This window comes from Eublepharis macularius, chromosome 1 (genome assembly GCF_028583425.1).
Source record: "Eublepharis macularius isolate TG4126 chromosome 1, MPM_Emac_v1.0, whole genome shotgun sequence".
Taxonomy (NCBI): Eukaryota; Metazoa; Chordata; class Lepidosauria; order Squamata; family Eublepharidae; genus Eublepharis; species Eublepharis macularius.
Genome location: NC_072790.1, coordinates 24087392 through 24106739, shown reverse-complemented (window position 1 = coordinate 24106739; position 19348 = coordinate 24087392). Strand labels below are relative to the sequence as shown.

General features: G+C 42.5%; 1 protein-coding gene across 1 annotated transcript; it reads right to left on the bottom strand.

Annotated features, from left to right (window-relative positions):
- Positions 1 to 302: 302 nt before the first annotated feature.
- On the bottom strand, positions 303 to 19348 carry LOC129341917 (cytochrome P450 2K6-like). The gene is made up of 9 exons (XM_054997276.1): positions 18703 to 19348; positions 16204 to 16366; positions 13463 to 13612; positions 12989 to 13149; positions 9795 to 9968; positions 6886 to 7033; positions 3202 to 3386; positions 2237 to 2378; positions 303 to 1561 (listed from the first exon to the last, which is right to left on the bottom strand). The coding sequence occupies exons 1-9, from the start codon at positions 18883 to 18885 to the stop codon at positions 1374 to 1376; spliced, it is 1494 nt and encodes a 497-aa protein (XP_054853251.1). The 5' UTR covers positions 18886 to 19348; the 3' UTR covers positions 303 to 1373.

The following is a 19348-nucleotide window of genomic DNA, read 5'->3' as shown; positions in this document are numbered from 1 at the left end:
TTCCTATAAGTCAGTTGCAACTTGATGGCTCGCCCCACCCCCAGGATGCATATTCTGTTTCCCATGTTGTTCGACATTTACCTAAAAGTTCTGGAAGAGGTTGTGTGGAGATTTAGGGTGAAGTGTCACAAATATTCAGACAACATCCAGCTCTCTCCTTTTCAGCTAAATAAGTGGAAGTCTTGAACAGTTGTCTGAAGTTAGTAAAGGGTTAGTAATATAGTTGCCACATAAATCTCAGTCCATCACTGTAGCAACTGTTTTACTCATATAAAATAAAAGGTAGAGAAGTAAAACCAAGCTCATATGCTAGAGAACAATTTTTATTTTGACTAAAATTGACAACAGCTTCGATATACACAGTGTTCGATAATCCTTATTACAAGAACGTAACTCTGTAATGAGGGTCATTAAGATGCCTATGGTAACAATGGAAAGAAGAAAGACAGATGTGTCCTGTGAGTTGGTGGCTAAGCAAGAAGGTGATTGTGACCCTAACCGATGAATGAATGGTCAACACCATGAAAGAGCTTCAACAAAACCAGGTTTTCCAAAAAGATTTGTTTGTATCTTATCCTTCCAGTCAGCCAGGTATGAAGCCTTCCTCCTTTGAAAGAGGCTTTTCAATGTATTTTGCATCAGAGGAAGGCTTGAAACGTGCCTTGGTGCAAAAGCACAAGTCGGTGGCTGGGATCCAATGATTTCTGCCCACAGGATGTGCCTTCATCTCCCAATGCAACCCAACTCAGGCTCTGTAGGTAGAAATCATTCTGCCTACAGAAACAGCTGGCTGGATCCAAGCCGGTTTCTTTAATTCTCAACCCCCCAAAATGTTTTACAAATTAGGCATCTGGGTTTGTTTACTCATTCAGTGAACTGTTCTAGTGTTATATATCTTTCTCAGACATAAGACTTCAACAAGTTCCAAAGTTAGTAGAAAAGGTAGGCCTTAATCATTTGTGAAGCCAGTCTAATGTCTGGAATACGGTACTAATGAAATATATTTGTTTTGTCTACATAGCTGATACCATTGGATGGATCTCACTTGGATGTTAATATCATCGTAACCCAATTTGGTGGTCATGGAATTTCAAAGTCATTATATAACGAGTGAATTAAAGGAATCAGCACGCAGATACAAATACATCATTCTTTTTGTTCTGTACAGCTAATGATTCAGGAAGTGAGGATCAAATTTTGAACTAAGTTATTTCTCTTCATTAACTTGTGGAGTGTTCCCCACTAGGCATTTGAAGCACTAAGACTTGTGACAAAGTACAGTTTGGATCCACTGAGTCTAAAATGTTTTTAGCAGTCAAGAAGGTGCAGGAAAAGAGAGTGTTGTGCAGAGGAGAGATGAGCACGGTTGAATTTTAAGAATGTGGTAAAGCGCATAAATAGTAGGGTATTGGAGGCGAAGTAAACCCAACTGCACGGGAAAGGTCCAGGTCTTCTTTAGACGTCCCAGGGGCTGGCTGGAAAGTGAATCTCTGTAGCAGACTTACAAAGAACAGGAAGAGCTCCATTTTGGCAAGGGTCTCACCAGCACAGATTCGCCGACCTGTAACAGTGCAGAAGTGGCACAGAAGCCCTGCTTATTTAACTTCATTATAATATTTTTGTAACATTTTCCCCATAGAATGATGCCCCATAATAATTTACCATAAAACATCAACAGCATATATGAAAGCAGACTACATTTCATTATGTCTGATGAAGGGAGCGTTGAGCCTCGAAATCTCACACCCTAAAAATCTAGTTGGTCTCTAAGGTGCTACCAGACCCAAATCTTACAGAACAACACAAAGATTAAGAGGACTGAGTAATAATGCTAATCTTGAAAGAACAAGTAGAAAACAACCATCTAGGATGACATTCTCCCAAGTGAATGGACTTGGGACCTGATCTATTAATTAAACCCTCAGTAAATACAAGAGCCCCGTGGCGCAGAGTGGTAAGCTGCAGTACTTCAGTCCAAGCTCTGCTCACAATCTGAGTTCAGTCCCGGCGAAAGCTGGGTTCAGGTAGCCAGCTCAAGGTTGACTCAGCCTTCCATCCTTCCAAGGTCGGTAAAATGAGTACCCAGTTTCCTGGAGGTAAAGTGTAGCTGACTGAGGAAGACAATGGCAAACCACCCCGTAAAAAGTCTGCCAAGAAAATGTCGTGATGCGACATCCCCCCTATGGGTGCTTGCACAGGGGACTACCTTTACAGTGATAAATATAAAAGGAGTTACCTGCAGAGAAAGGCATGAAGGCATCTCTCTTTAGAAACTTTCCTTCGGAATCAAGGAAGTGCTCCGGGTAGAATTTAAGGGGCTTTTCCCACTGAGATTCATCATACAGCACAGAATACAATAATGGAACAATATGAGTTCCCTGCAAAGTCAAAACGATGAGTTATGAAAGAAAATGAGGATATCTAATTAAAGACATAGTTATGGTTGATCATTTAATACATTTTTAGTAAACACTATCTCACATAGTGCACTAGTGAATGTGGCACTCCTGGCCGGTGGCAACAGCTGCTGTGCCTGGGGGCCATGATTTGCCTCCCCGGAGGAGGGAAAGGCAGTAGCTCTTTCCTGGCCATCCAGGATTGCTACGAGGGGCAAAGCCAGAGGCCTTATAAAGCCACTTCAACCCTCGGTGCTGCAGTTGCTCCTCATACTTGGTGAATTCCATCCCACAAGGAATTCGAGACAGAAATTTATCTTTAATGGAGAATAGAAAATTTAAAGTTCCTGAAGAGAATGAGAACATGATTCATCCCAGATCAGTTGTGATTAACTCCTCATTATTTCTATCAGACATTTAAGCTAGCAATTATAGTCTGATTACAAATTACAAAAAACTCGAGTTCTATCTTATCCTTGTAACTGTGTGTCTGCTCCCTGCTGTCTCCTGTATTTACAATACCAAGCCTCTGATTCTCTGACCATGGGTTTTTGCAGGTACTATACTGCTCTTGATCTTAGCCAAAAGGCTGAGATGTGAAGAGGGCAGCAATTGCCTAGGTGTGCCTAATGGATGGGCCAGCTCTTAGAGCTCTTCCATTTTAAATAATGGTCTTAACTGGATCTATCTGAAGTTCCTTGGAATATCCAAAATAGGCTCTTTGTAAAATACCATATGCAACAAAAGAACAGTATGTCAAAAGAGTTAAGAATGTAAAGGAGTGCAGTTAGGGAAGACTTATCACCTTTGGAATGAAGTAGCCTTTTAGAGTGACATCCGTAGTGGTGGCATGTGGCAAGTCCATAGGGAGAATATTAGCAAACCTCTGAACTTCATGGATTACTGCATCTGTATATGGCAGTTTTGATCGGTGTTCAATCTGAGGCTGAGCAGACCCGATCACCTTTGCAATCTCTTCTTGGACCTTATCTGAGAAAAGAAAACATTTCCTTCCATTAAAATAGAAATGATGAAGTTTATTTTAGTCTATCAGTGAAAAAGCTGAGGGATCTCAAAACTTTTAATAAATAAAATAAATTTAACGTTATTCCCAGTAATCACCCTACATGGAGCTTTCCCTCAGCTTAAGAAACCTCGAACTCAAGTTGGTTCTTCAATGGAAGAGCCACTAAACTTGGACGGAAGCTCCTTAGACTAAAAGAAGTCTTCAAATTTAAGCCAAAAAGAAATCTGGGCTATAAATATTTTAATAAATATGTAAATAAACTTTTCACAGAGGAGTGGCAGAATATGAATAGGAACCACCCTGTTCATAATGTCCATTCACCTTATCCTCTAGAAACAGGTCTTATGCTACGGAACCAGTTTTTTTAAACAGACATCAGCAGTAAAATGCTCTTGATGGCTGGAAATGAAATGTCGAACAGCATTTGGGAAGGTGACAGCTTCTGGGGAGTGGAGAGAGACAGAGAACTATTTGGAACCTGTCGGGAAGTTTTGAATTTGGGGACATTGAGGTGTTAAGACTTTACGCAGCAGAGATTTCTCTCTGGGAATATGATGCAAAGTAATAATATTACAGAAACCTGGAATAATGTATAAATTACTAAAAATGTTTTTATATATTTACTTCAGTTATCCACCACCTTTCTCCCCAGTGGAGTCTCAAAGTGGCCTACATCTTCCTGCCTTCCTCTATTTTATCCTCTCAACATCCCTGTGAGTTAAGTTAGGCTGAAAGAGTGTGTCTGGCCCAGGGTCACCCAGAAAGCTCCCAGGGCAGATTAGGGATTTGAACCTGTTCCTCCCATATCCTAGTCTGACACTCTAACCACTACACTAAACTGAAATGACTCAGGAATTCAGAAAATGGTAATACATGTATAAAAACAGTTCAGTGAGAGTCTTCTGTCCTTTACCCATGTGGAGATCAGAATTGGTGTTAGAACCTGGAGATATGGGGCAGCAGCAGCTAGACCCATGGCTTCTGGCAGGGCCCACTGCTGCTGCCTCCCTACTCATGCATCTCCTCACCTGCACGCCCACCCTTCTACTGATCACTTATAAGTATTTTGTCACCTTTGCTCCCAATTGCATATGCTGCCTAGTGCTTCTTGGAAAGGGCTTATGGGTGGTGTTCAAAGCATCAGGATTTCTGGTGACCAGGGCAGTGGCACTCAAACACCCAGCACCAGTGGGGAAAGGACATGCAGGTCGTGTGGGCAGCTGTGATTGCAGGTGGTGGGAGAGCTTGCAAGTAGGCAAAGAAAGGATGAACAGGCAGGTGGTGGCAGATGGGTGGGAGAGCTAGAAGGAGAGCCTTTTAGTGGGCATGGGGAGGAGCTGAGCTCTCTCTGCCTAGGGCCCCCAAAACCTGGAACCAGCTTTGGTAGGGATGCACTCTTTATTAGGAGGAAAATCAAAAAGAGTCCAGTAGCACCTTTAAGACTAACCAACTTTATTGTAGCATAAGCTTTCAAGAATCACAGTTCTCTTTGTCAGATACAGACTAACAAGGCTAACTCCTCTGGATTTATTAGGAGGGTGCATAATGGAAAATACTAGCCAAAAATACACCCAGAAATCACTGTTTTGTTTTGTTAAAACAGCTTCTGGAATGCTGGACCAATTTGGGAAACTAATTTGTAATGAGTCCCTCGCAGCAAAGAGTTTGTGTGTTTTGTTTTGTTTTGTAACTTGCAGCACCAGCAGGAGGTGTTGGAAGAAGGGACTGGCGATTTCTCTTGCTCAGGCCTTTAGGACAGCCAGCAGAGAAGAAGGAAGGCAACAACCATAGAGTCAATTAGATAGATAGGCTGCTATCAGTCTCCTTCCTGCCACAGGAACTTCCTTCCTTCCCTTCTCTCCTCCTCCTCTCTCTCTTCTTCCCTGCATGCACTAGGAGAGGCAGCATGGTGTCTCCTCCTGAAAGAGATGGCCTACTTTCATTCTAAAGTCGTCCTAGCTAGTTAGATCAGTTACTAGTTCTTTCTCTCCACTAAACTTATGTAGATATATTTCTTTAGATAAATAAACAGTTATTAATTCTCTAACTTGGACAAGAGCTTTCTGCGTGCAGTTTGTTTAGTTAATGTGCCTTAACTAAAACCCAATAGGAGGTAGCAGCAGATAGGCACTGGGCTTACCTTACAGGGCAGCACCTTGTTTTCCTAAATAGCAGTCACCATCAGATCCCATGGGGAGAGAGTCCTTATGACATTAATTATGGTATTAATTAACTCTGTTGGCAGGAAGGGAGAATGAGCACAAAGTACATGAGTGCATCTCCCCCAGTCACTACTTGGGCAGTGGCATTGTCTACCTTGCAAGGAGAACCCTCTCACTTCCCCACCTATCAGCTTTGGAAACGTTTTGAAGGGAGACTTCAGTCATAGGCTGCAATTCAAAAGACACTTCCCTGGGAGCGAGCACTATTGAATACCATGGGATTTACATCTGAAGTGATCTGCTGGGAGGGATCTTGGGGTTTTTTGCTGTGCTACCCAAACAGTGGTCTGTCTAACCTGCAGCAGCGGGGCAGATGAAATCACTTTAAGGAAAAGTGCCACAGGACGTGGGTTGGGGGGGAATGGCCTGTTTAATCAAATTTGATAAAAGTAATGAAAGGTTCAAATCATGCTGCAATGCTAACGACACTTCCCTGGGAGTAAGCAAAAGGAAACACAGCACCAAAGGTAGTAATTTATTGGCATTATAGAAAAAGAAAAATTGAATAGAAAGCAGGATGGTTTTGATGCCACTCCTTCCCTCCTCATCCAGTTTCTCACCACATGCACCTGCTGACATTTGCTTTCTTCAGTAATTGTTGTTGTTGAGCGTGTAGTGTAACTGAGGGAAAACTCAGTGGGCCAATGGTTTAAGGGGAGGAATGTGTTCTGTGCGATTTTGGTGCCGATCAGTGCAAAAACAGGTGCCCCAAAGAGCCTGGAAGCCCACATTGCAAAGAATGGTGCTAAACATCATGATAATGGGGGGGGGGGCACAAATATATTAGAACTGAGCCAAGAACACCCCAGCTCGAAAAGTATAGTAACTGTGCATAGGTGGTTTGAAACCGAAAAATACGAAAATGAAATGGAAATTTCTTTATTTCTGCTGAGCAGCAATAATGGGAGAAAGTAAAGTTAGTGAGGGAGCCATGAAAACTATGGAGCTCAAAAGTGTGATGAGTTCATAGAATCATAGGGTTGGAAGGACCTCCAGGGTCATCTAGTCCAACCTCCTGGACAAAATAGGAAATTCAAGCAGTTAACAATCCCATCTGCTTTCGACATTATACCCACTGGTGAAAAACAAGAAGTATAATTCAATCATGCTTCCTGTTCTCCTTCATTCAGGTAACTTCCAATGACAAGCAACCTAAGATTTCTTCCCGTTCTTATTACTATGCATAACTGAAATCAAGCTATCCTAGAACAATGGAAACCAACCAATGGAAAGAACTCACTCTGGATTTCAGGGTACTTCATCATCAGCAACAAACCCCAACGCAAGGTAGTTGAAGTGGTCTCCGTGCCTGCACTAAATAAGTTAATCACAAGAGCCTTTAGGTTTTCATTATGGAAAAAATTGTTAGTCTTGTTCTTGTTCTTCTCCTAGGAGATAAGAAGAAAGAAAGGAGTGAAACTAAAAGGGCAGTGTGAGTAAAATACATGTTCGCATATCAAAACAAGACTTGTGTATTCCATCTGTGTAAACAGATGAGATCCAGATTATTGGATCAAATTTGTGTTTCTCTGCTTCAATCATTAAACAATACGAAGAGTGGCCCATGAATTTTAAAACATTGATAGAGACGGAAAGCACTGAAAGGTCCTTTTCATAGGGGCTCTTTAACCCACTTCGGTGTCTGAATGCAAACAGATTTTTAAAAAGTTTTGCATTCCTTTAAATGAGCAAGTAAAGGGTTCTGTAACTGAAAGGGAAGAAATTCAAACAACAATGGGAAAGAACTGAAATCTATAGCAGCAGCCATTTTGAGATTACTTGTAGCAATTTTGTACTGCATTGAACAATTTTTTTTCTTCTATAGGTCAATTTAATGTGACATTTTTATGAAACTCAAAGATGCAAATATTATATCCATCCTTCATCTCCCCTATTATTCTCTTTGAAATGTAAGTAGGCTGAATCAACTGAAGGGTCATATTATGATATACAGAATGTTCCGGAAGAAGTTTGACTTACTGAGTCCTACACTTAACTCTCATTTCAAAGAAGTGTTCCCTACTTATTTATTTCAGAACTAATCTCAGAAGAGATACAGCCCATCTGCAAAAAGCAAAGTAAAATCTAATATTTACAAGAATGGTGTACTGATAAAGTACATGAGTCATTTTCTTAAAGCATCATAACTAGACATGGGCATGAACAGAAAACCCCCCCAACAAACATGGTGTTTGTTGTTCATTGCCATCTACGAACAACGAACACTGACGAACATGATCCTGTCACGAACATGTTCCTTGTTCGTTGGGGCCAGCAGGCTCTCCTTCAGCCATCAAGATCCCTACTGCACCACTCCCATAAAACCTACCTGAGCAGGCAGCAGGAAAGGTACCAATAATAAATAATAGCTTGGCCCCAGAGCCTGGCAGCAGCCCTGGAACCTGAAGGGGTAGATCCCTATCCCACCACACACACTAAGAAAATTCAAGCTCCAATGCACTCACCCTGTCTCTCTAACAGCAGCTGTCTCTCCCTGAAAGCCAGAGCTGGGAGCCCCCCTCCCCCCTGGTCTTTTCCTCTGGTAACAAATTTGGAGTTTCAGTCCACACTTGGACGGAAGACCTGCCTATCAAGCTAAATTGGGTTTAAATTGGGGTTTCCAGGGCAACAGCAGAAGTTCAGACAGAGTTCAGACAATCCCTGCCTGAGTTGCCAAGGGAATTGATTGCAGGTGCCAGACTGTCTGACTTGACGAACAGCAATGAACAGCAATGAACAAGGCTTGCAACGGCCACTTGTTCATTTAGAATGGGGCCTCACAAACAGCTTGTTCGGAAACAGCAGTTTGGGCTGTTCGTGGGGTTTTTTTTAGTTCATATTGCTGTTCATGCCCATATCTAATAATTACATGCTTCTTCATTTGGAGCTCTTCAGGTGATAGCCCTCCTGAGGCTTCATGGTCTTGAAAATGTGGAAGGCCTACCAACTCTATACTCAACCAATGTCTGTTCTTTCATATTATATGGTGCTATAGGGGAGTGTCTGGCTGTGGAAGCTGAGGAAAGGCATATGGGAAGTAATTAGTCTGATGTTGTGTGAACAGCATAAAAAACAGATAACTTCTTTGTACTTTGAACCCACTTGTGTGGGGAGGGCGGACTATAAATTGAATAAATTAAATTAAATTAAATAATCAGCAGTACCAAGGGCAAAGAATGTCTGGAGAAATAGCACACACATAACATCTTTCTAACAAGGGTTGCCAGGCACCCTTACCCTTCTGGGTAGGGTTGCCAGGTCCTCCCACTCCGCGGGCAGGAGATGGCACCTACCTGTTCTTTTCTGGGTGCATGCTCTTGGGTGCACTCACAGGTGTGCCCGCGCAATGACATCACTTCCAAGAAGTGACATAATAGTGCAGACTGTAGGCCACCCTGGGAGTACTCCCATGCTCTGCAGGGGGCTGAACTGGCCCGATTCGGGCCCAATCCAGGCTGACTCAGGCCTGACCTGGCCAAATCAGGCCCGGATCAGGATGATCCAGGCTGGATCAGGACAATTTGTCCCCAATTTGGGTCAATTTGGCCCAAATCGGGCCACTACGGAGCACAGGAGTGCTGCCAAGCTCCGCAGCAGCCCAATCCAGGCTGACTGGGGCCTGATCTGGGCTGATTTCATCCCAATTCAGCCCCAGGAGGCGCCTCCTCTGCCAGCCAAGGTAAGCGGGGGTGAAGGGAAGGTTGGGAGCAGGGGATCACCCACCCCCAGTGAGGGACTGGCAACCCTATTCTGGGGGAGAACACACCTGGCACTAATTTTTCTCCTTCATTCAACATGCAAAGCCTGGGAGCACTCCTACACTTAGCACCGGGCCAATTTGGGGTCCATTTGGGGCCCAAATCAGCTTGATGTTAAGCATAGGAGCCCACCTAGGCCCTTTGTGATGATGTCACTCCTGGGAGTGATGTCATCATGTTGCACTGGGAGCATGCCCAGGAGGCCTGTTCCCCTGCCAGGTAAGTGCTGGCAGGAATCAGAAAGTGGGAGCAGGGTATTCCCGACCCCCCACTGCGGCACCTGGCACCCTAATTTCTTGCTTATTTGGGGTCTAGATCATTCAAGAGCTCTTCAGGTGACTGTAGAAAAGTTGCCATTCCATGCAAGACTCAGAATGTTGCCAACTGTTACCTCTTGCTGTCGGATTAGAAAAGCATCAATAAAGTTCCTTTGGTCATTCACATCCAATTCTTTGAGGCGTTCTAAGAAAGTGTCCTGTATGAAGTTGTCCAATTCCACCTTGTTAGAAAGGGCAGTCCTGCGACCACCAAAAAGAAAGCCCAGCGCTGGAAACATGTTGAACAGCTAAAGGAATAACAGATGAGAAAGGAAAAGATTAAGAGAGAACGAAAGCTAAATGGTGAATCTCAAGCAGAGCTCAAAGCTTTTAACACTCTAGCCACAATCAAGGCCGGATCTGGGGGGGGGGCAGGGGGGTTGCCTGCCCCAGGCGCCATCAAAGAGGGGGCGGCAAATGGGCAAAGAGAAGAATCCGAGTTCTCCTCCCCAGCAAACAGCCGCTCGTGCCCAGCTCTCCCTCTTGTTTTTTTTCCTGCCTCAACTCTCAAGAGCAAAGCACACCAAACGGTGGGACAGCCAGCAGAAGGCATGTGTGTGTGAAGGGGAAGGGCTCCACTGCTGCCCCCCCAGGCCCCGGCAGCCAGCAGGCGCCTCCATTTGCTCCATCAAAGAGAGAGCGGCCTGTGCACCGGCAAGGAGGGGGATCTGCATTCACCTCTCTTCCCAGCAAATAGGCGCTTGTGCCTGGCTCACTCGCTTTTTTTCTGTCTCTGCATGTGCGCGCTGCTGCCTGGGGTGAGAAGAGCTTGAAGTGCCACCGCGCCAAAAGGTGCGCATGGAGGGGGAGGGGGGGCTCCTCCATCACCCCACCAGCTGGCAGGCACCATTCTATTTGCTGTATTTGCTCAGAGATCAGCACAGAGGGAGATGATCAAACCAAGGCAGGAAGGTAGGGGCGTGGGATACTAATACTAATATACTTTATACTTTTAAATTTAATTATTCCACATAGCATACTTCTATATGCTAAGTTGTTAAATCAATAAAATAAGACATGATTTGTCAGGAAAGTAAGTTAATGAATTACATACATATCAATTTCCCCCCAAATTTCCCAGGTTATGTAGCAAAAAAAAAAAAAAAAGGAGGGGGGACCTTTTTCCTATGGCTTCAAAACTTGTGGAAATTTTACACCACTAGTAAGAACAGTCCTTAGCATCCAGCCTTATGGTATGGTGGTTGCCAGCTTCCAGGCTGGAAATCTCCCAGAATTAGATCTGATATCCAGCCAAAAGAGATTACCTCAGGTCAGCAATGTATCAGGAGCGTTTGTCAAGACTGGCTATACTGTCTATTGAAAGTGGTATGGCAAATACCATAAATTATGATGATGCTGTGAGAAGTTTTGAAGGAAAAAAAGCCAGAAAAGTTCACTTTTAGTTGAAGTTAAGTAGTTATCTGCATTTTCTCCTAAGGACATGATGCCCTAGCAAGAGAGTTTACTTTTCATATATCTCTACTTTGCATCTGCTGTGGATTCTTTTGGGTGTCAGAAACTTGCCTTGGCTAACCAATGTTATTTTTCTAGAATTAAGAATTTGAATCTATTTTCTTTATTTGGGTAGTGGGCTTCCATTGTTGGAGTTTAAATTTCCCCTGTCATTGTGAGTTCCCTACCACATTTGTCTTACTGGAACATTGACAGCTTGAGCTCGCAATAGCTCTTGTTTTAGGAGAGCCCGCCCTTCGCTTGCTCCTCTCCCTTCCAGTATTTTTTGCCATGGATTGACTCTCGTCAGGCCTCTGAGTTCCTCAAACTCTGCCTTCCTAATATCTAACATGCATGTCTGCCTATGAACTCCCTTGGCTCCCTACAACGAAAGGAATTCTAGGAGGAATGCTTAGCTAATGATGGATAAGATAATGTAAAGTTGTTATTATTAACAATTCATAGAAGTCAACACAATTTATTCGGTGGTTTAAGAGTTGTTTATTATATATCTATATTAAAACATTGATCATATATGTATATATAAAGAAAAAATATAAGGGGGTGCCAGTTTTCACTCCCCCCCCCTCAAAAAATATGTAGATCCGGCCCTGGCCACAATCACTAAATATAAAACTAGTTACCATAAATTCCTAGGTAGTTTTTCCATGTTATGCCCCAGAAGAGCTATCAGTGGTGTAAGTTGTATATTTGTTTTCATATCCCTTAGCCCCTCCTGAATCACATTCCTATAGCTTTTAGTAAGTCCCTCCACATGTGGAGAAAGGAGCCAAGAAACCACTGTTTTCCACCTCTCCAACACAAACCTGAGGAGCTTGGCAACATTTTTACTAACCTATAAATCATCTTACGCAGTTCTCTTTAATTGCCACATATTTTTGTATACTAGTAAACATTTTTAAAAAATGTTTACCCAGATGTTATCTGGGATTTCTGACTTTATACCTTTTGCCCATCTTTCTTGATAGGTATGCCTAGAATTGTCCTTCTGGTCAAGCAGCCTATAAATAGCTGAAATATTCCCCAGGCTTCATTTTCTCTCCTTTACTGGTAACTGCCAATTACCATTATTAAAACTGAAAAACATCCTACCAACTACTTTCTCCAATAGTCCCAGACTATATCCAATAGTCCCAGATTATATCCAGTAGTCCCAGATTATATCATCTCCCTTTTCCATCTAATCTTGTCATTTTAAACACATATTTTAAGAACAGTAATTTGTCCCAACCATAATAACTTCATCTTGGACCACCATTTCAAATCTTCCTTTGCTGTCTCTTGTATAAAACTCAAATTGTATGATAATTAATTTAAACCTAAATACCTAATATCTTTGGTTATTAGGGGTATATGATTTGGCTCTGGGACAAGCAAAAAAGCTGGATTTATGCAATTGGCTATAATCCAGCATAGCCCGTTCCCAAGGTCGAACCCCCAGATCCAATCCAGGGGCTGAACTCTGATGGCCCAGATTATTATGTGTGCCCTCGCTACCACTCAAGTGTCTGCTGTATGCTCAGAAGTGAACTACCAACTAAGCTTCAGGTGCTGACTGTATCATCTAATCAGCTAGCTGTATTATTTTAATGCTAGATGATCTGCTGAGACTATACTGGCTTTTTAATTACTTTATTCTATTTGGTAACTAATAAAGACTTCAATGCTTTGTGAGTTAGACTACATTGGAACCCAGGAAAGGTTTTCTGGCAGTTTCCCCAGGTTTAGTCCTGCCTGCAATGTATGGCTCAAAATTCCAAACAATTATTTAACCTGTTTAAAATGGTTAGATTACCGTGACAGAGGGACTTCCAAGAAGCCGGATATTTTCATTGATCAAGTTCAGTAGTCTTACAAATGTGGAATCTTCATATTCATATCGCTTGCCAAACAATATGGATACGATAATATTGGCAACAGCAGTATTCATGATTACAGTGTTCTCAAATGGTTTTCCTGTTTAAAAAAAAGTAGCATTTACGTTGGAAAGAGCCTTAATTTTGCTCCTCAGTGACAAAAGACCCCAGTAAAAGTCAACTTAATTCACACTGGAATTGTCAGATGCATCTGCCGAAGAGAGCTGTGGTTCTTGAAAGCTTATGCTACAATAAAGTTGGTTAGTCTTAAAGGTGCTACTGGTCTCTTTACTGTTTCTCTAATTACAATTCTTAGTGTTCTTTTGGTAAATGAGAATAGATCATTACAAAAATCAATTTATATTGTGGCTTGTAGGTATGTGGTTAGAGTTCAGAAGATAACACCAACCCACCTTTGTAAGATTCAAACTTCTGTATTAGGAAATGGCACTCTTTGACAATTCTGTCCTCTATGGTCCTCCTGCCCATTCCATAGTCACGCAACGTGGTTAACGTAAACCGCCGCATCACTTTCCAGTTCTCACCATGAGAAAAAACAACTCCTGCATGGAAGAAAAGAGTGGGTATGAAGGGCTGGCATGGCCCTTAGGGCCAGGGGTTTTTTTCAGGGGGAACGCGGGGGAACGGAGTTCCGGAACCTCTTGAAAATGGTCACATGGCTGGTGGCCCCACCCCCTGATCTCCAGACAGAGGCGAGTTTAGATTGCCCTATGCACCAGCGGCGCGGAGGGCCATCTCAACTCCCCTCTGTCTGGAGATCAGGGTGCGGGGCCACCAGCCATGTGACCCTTTTCTCCGAGGGCAACCCACTGAGTTCCACCACCTCTTTTCCCAGAAAAAAAGCCCTGCTTAGGGCTATATACACAAAACCTAGGAGGTGTCTAGAAGGAGGTCTTGTGCATTGCAGGGAGCCCAGGATGAAAGGGTGCAATACGGTTTCTGTGTTCTGCGTACAGATGCACACGGGGCACTCATTTGCACATCTATAGTGAAGGATGCACTACAGAAAAAGGGGGATCCAACCATCCTCCAAAAAGCCTTCCTCCAACCTAAGGAGCCTTTGCCCATTCTAAGTGATTCTATCTTTAGAAAAAGACACTTAAGTTGGAGGAATGCTGCCTAGATTGTCATAAAGGTTTGCAGGGTTTTTCCCACTGCAACACTGTGCTCCATTTTTAGTGTTTTAATTTCTTCCTGTGGCCTCTCACCGTGGACAAAATCGAGAGGGTGCAGAGGGGTGCAACGAGAATGATTAGGGGTCTGGAGCCCTATGAGGAAAGGCTGAGGGCTTTGGGAATGTTTAGTTTGGAGAAGAGGAGATTGAAGGGGGACATGATTGCTCTCTTTAAGTATTTGAAAGGCTGTCATTTGGAGGAGGGCAAGGAGCTGTTCCAATTGGCAGCAGAGGATAGTACCTGAAGCAACGTGCTTAAATTACATGCAGAAAGGTACCAGCTGGATATTAGGAAAACCTTTTTCACCGTCAGAGTAGTTCAAAGGTGGAATCAGCTGCCTAGGGAGGTGGTGAGCTCCCCTTCACTGGCAGTTTTCAAGAAGAGGCTGGATGAATATTTGTCAGGGATGCTTTAGGCTCATCCTACATTGGGCAGGGGGTTGGACTAGAAGGTCTGTATGGCTCCTTCCAGCTCTGTGATTTTGTGAATAAAATTAAGAGTTGAGGATCAAAAGTTCCCCTTTCACTCATACATTTAAGTGCCAGGATTAAGATTTGCTATCCTGAGTTTTGTCCCAATCTATATGTGCGAGGGAAAAGAGGGTTACAATTAAATATAATTTAGACATATGTCTAAAATGGAGGATGGTTACTGAGGGTGTCTTATTGAATGACTATTTGGTTGTGTATATGTGGAATTCTGATATAACGACTGCCAGGATGAAGAGATGAAACCAGCAGATTGCTGGCTTCCCGTCACAGTTGTTATTATAATCATCATCGTTGTTAGTATTACCATCATTATTGTACAAGACCGTAAACACCTATATTGATGGTTGTTGGGGGTTTTCCGGGCTGTATTGCCGTGGTCTTGGCATTGTAGTTCCTGACGTTTCGCCAGCAGCTGTGGCTGGCATCTTCAGAGGTGTAGCACCAAAAGACAGAGATCTCTCACTGAGAGATCTCTGTCTTTTGGTGCTACACCTCTGAAGATGCCAGCCACAGCTGCTGGCGAAACGTCAGGAACTACAATGCCAAGACCACGGCAATACAGCCCGGAAAACCCCCAACAACCATCGTTCTCCGGCCGTGAAAGCCTTCGACAATACATCGAACACCTATATTGTCTCATAAAAATTAATTATTGATAGATTGATGTTGAAGACCTCTATTTGCACCGTCTAGAAAAATACTCTTGGATTGAATGGTGGTTACTTTGTAGACATTTTTATCAATTTCAGGCACTACCACTTTAAAACGATACAGATATTCTGGTTGATTATTGCTTTGTCAAATGCCTTGCCTTATGTATATGTAACCATACCATATGTATATATTCACTACTTTTCAACTAAGTATTATGGAATTATGTTTAATATATTGTATTGAATTATATACTACTTGTTAGTTAGTTTATCATGGCTTCTTGTGTTTGTTGCTTACTGCCATGAGCTCAGCAGGTCTTCTTTGGTCAGCCACTCATCTCAGCTCCAGCTCCCAAGCTGTATTGTGGGGTTAATAATATACTGACTTTTTTCACCACTCTGAGTGGGGCACTAATCTATCTAGAAGAATGCTATATAAGCACAGTTTTTGTTGTTGTTGTTGTTGTTGTTATTATTATCAAATAAGTCTGCCAACTGAAAAACATTCAGTTTAGCTGCCCCTTCGACAATACATTGCCCCTTTAATAGTTGCTTGATGGGCAGACATCCACGAGTGAATGTTTTCACTCAGGGAGATAAAAGCTATCTCCTTCTAATGCCTGCAGATCTACATGTAAAGATTGAATAACAAGCACATTACTCTCAAGATGTAGATTAAGCCAGACTATTATCTTCCAGACTATTGTATAGTCTGGAAAACTCCACTTTGCATATCTCCTAGCATAATTTGGTAGGTGTTGCAGTGACATGTAAGAAAGCAAGACCACCTGTTATTAAAAAGCATCGTCCTCACCATAGCCTCCTGTACCCTCTTCAAAGATCGGGATGCTGGCCCGCTCCGCAAATGCATCTGCCTGGTTCACCAAAGCCTCCTTTACTGTTTCATAGCCAGCCAGAACCACCATTTTCTGGAATCCCAGTTGGACACTGAAGACAGGACCATACTGCTCAGATAACTGAAATATAATTTTTAAAAGTGAAAATGATAGTTCAGGTCTTCACGACAGTGATGAGGTGGCATCTCTCCATGTAGCTGCACTTAGTTCTCAATTCCTAAAATGGCTGTCAAGCAACAGCCAGTGCCACGAGAATGTCACCTCGCCTGTGGCATTAAAAAAAATAAAGTCATGTTAGTATCCCTTCATTTTCTACTCTGACAGTGACTCACAATATTTTTTTTAGATTTCTACTGAATACGCTGTCTTTGCCTTCTTTCCTTGTTGTGGTTTGTTGTTCGTTTCCTTTCAGAAAGTGTGGAAGTTTTCCACTGCAGCCCCTCCCCCCATCTGCAGCAACCTTTGCACTTTAATTATTCTCTATGTAGAATTTCCAGGAGGGTTGGAGTTGTTTTTTAAACAATGTTACCAAAATTGCAGCAGCGTGTCTTTTGCCTGTCCTTTTGACAATAACCCAAATTCAAGCAAATTTGGCAATGTGTTTGAATTCTACAGGCCATTGAACAAGTCCCCCTTCCACCATTAGGCTTTTTGACCTTCACCCTCCTGTTCCATATAGTTGAGTCAATAGTTGAATAGTCAATATCGTTGAGTCAATAGTTGAATCCAGTGAAAAGTAATATCATTCTGCAGACGTATTTGTTCAGATAATATTGAACTTTATTTAATAACTATATACAGCACAGCAAACAGCAAACTATGAGAGAAAACTTGTTCCTAACTTGTACATAAGATAGACAGTTAAAGTAACAGACCTTTTTTAACTGGCACAAAAGGAATATTTATTCACAGCAGGGAGGGGCCAGTTCAGTTGCAACAGACAAACTGACACTATACAAAGTATTAAGCCCCCTTTCCATCTGCAAGTACTCTCCACTCTTTCTATTCAAATTAGGCTACAGTGATTTATTCTAACAGTTTGGAACGCCGGATTTTGTTTATGCACACCGCTACAATCTGCAGCACCAAAACTAATAGTACCCCCCAAACCACTGATGGCTAGCACCATTATTGACCACCAACCCCTCAGTGTCATCTGGACTGAACCACTGAACTCCATCCAGCTGATTCCCTACTCCAGATGTGGGTTCTTCAGAACCTCTGAGTGGTTCTTAGTAATGTGTTTAGAGATAATGAGAACAATAGGCTATCAAAAATGTCATGTCTGTTTTGGAGAATGACTTGTGCCAGTATTTCCAGAGGCTGGTCAACATACTTTGCAAGTGTCTCAAGTCCCCTGGGACTGTTGTTGGTCTCATCCACACTGGGATGGGATGTTTTGGTTTCAACATTGCTGGTGCGACTGCAGATTAAGCACAGCTGTACCAGGGCTTCCACATGGCAAGTTTTCCTTGCAGTTTCCCTGCTCCAATCCCCCAGAAGTTGTCACCACCCCACACTTAGGCCACAGGGCTTTTCCAATTTTTTTGGAAAAAAAATAGCACTAGACTATAGTTATGCCCTGGCCTGGATGGCCCAGATGAGCCCGATCTTGTCATGTCTCAGAAGCTAAGCAAGGTCGGCTTTGGTTAATAATTGGATGGGAGTCCTCCAGCGAAGACCAGCATTGCAGAGGCAGGCACTGGCAAACAATCTCTGTTAGCTTCTTGCCTAGAAAAACCCACCATGGGTCACCATAAGTCGGCTGTGAATTGGACACACACTCTACCACCAGGCTATAATTATACCAATACATAGTTGTAACAATAGGTGTAGCAAGTTCTCTGAATCCCTAGTTCATTTCAAGATCTTGGCTGATCCACTTGTGCATGATCTACCTTAGTCATAGCTTTTATTCCAGCTTCCTACGTTTCATTGTTATTAATGCCTTCCCCAACTCAGTCTTGAATATGTTATATGAGCTGTCCTTTTCATCTGGATTAAAGATTGTCCAGGAATCTATCAGGTTGTTATCTTCAACTTTATGGAAAAAATGGTTTTGGAGGAATGCTTCGTTCAATTTAAATTGAAAGAGGACTATAATTTTGTTTTTGGCACCACAGTGGTTTAGTTAACAGAATTCAGTTATGACAATAATCAATGCTTCTATTGATTTTTATGCCTCTGCATAAATACCCTGGACTTCCTTGGTGGTCTCCCATCCAGTTACTAACCAGGGTGAACCTGCTTAGCATGCAGGTTTTTATGAGATCAGGCTGGCTCAAGACATCCAGGTCAGGGCAATATATCAAGTACATTTAGTTTATACATAGAGAATTGACATATGTTTGTTTGGACATTAATGCTTATATTTGGAATGAAGAAGCTGAAGGTCTCTCTGTCCTGCAGGGCCAGCACAACACATGGATCTGAAACAAAAAGAGCAAGAAGCTTACCTTTAACAGGGTTCTGTAAGGCCTCTTCACATCCATTAGATGGAGGTTTCCTATTAGTGGTAATGGTTTTGGTCCCGGTGGAAGATTTTGGCTACTGCTGTTCCATAAATTGCTCATTTTCCAAAGGAATGCAATTGCCAAGGGAAATAGGAACAACACAGAAAGGGGATCCATCCAAGCCATTTCTCGATAATGAAAAGTTGCCTGTCGTGGTTACAGCAAAATTTGCAATAGAAGTTGATCAAGGATGGTGTCTGCCAACTGAAATGCACAGCACAAATTGTTCATATAGCCAGAGCCCTGTGTAAGTTCTCACAAATCATTCAACCCAGCCATCTTATGGGAACTATTCCCCAATTTTCTGCATACTCCAGCTATAAAAACTCTCTATATAATTAGGTGGGTGGTGTCTAATTCATCAAATGAACAGAACAGGTGTAAACTCTCTTAACTCCTGACTGAAGGTTCACCACAAAATTATGTGGAAGGTTAATCCAGTTAATTATATACTGAGTATTGTTGCCAATGAGCAGTTGGGTTAATTACTGAATTTGAAACTATTGAGAGATTTCCAAAAGTTGAACACGACTTTGCAAACTTTTCTCCAATTGAACACATGTCAAGTATTTTGAAAGAAATATGAGGA

What these genes read in the sequence shown, in the direction of transcription:
- LOC129341917 (XM_054997276.1), bottom strand. Translation starts at nt 18,885, where the DNA reads ATGGCTTGGATGGATCCCCTTTCTGTGTTGTTCCTATTTCCCTTGGCA. An exon ending in TTGGAAGTCCCTCTGTCACG is followed by an intron (nt 9,969 to 12,988) that starts GTAATCTAACCA and finishes TTATTCCTTTAG; the next exon opens with CTGTTCAACATGTTTCCAGC. An exon ending in AAGGCTACTTCATTCCAAAG is followed by an intron (nt 2,379 to 3,201) that starts GTGATAAGTCTT and finishes TTGACTTTGCAG; the next exon opens with GGAACTCATATTGTTCCATT.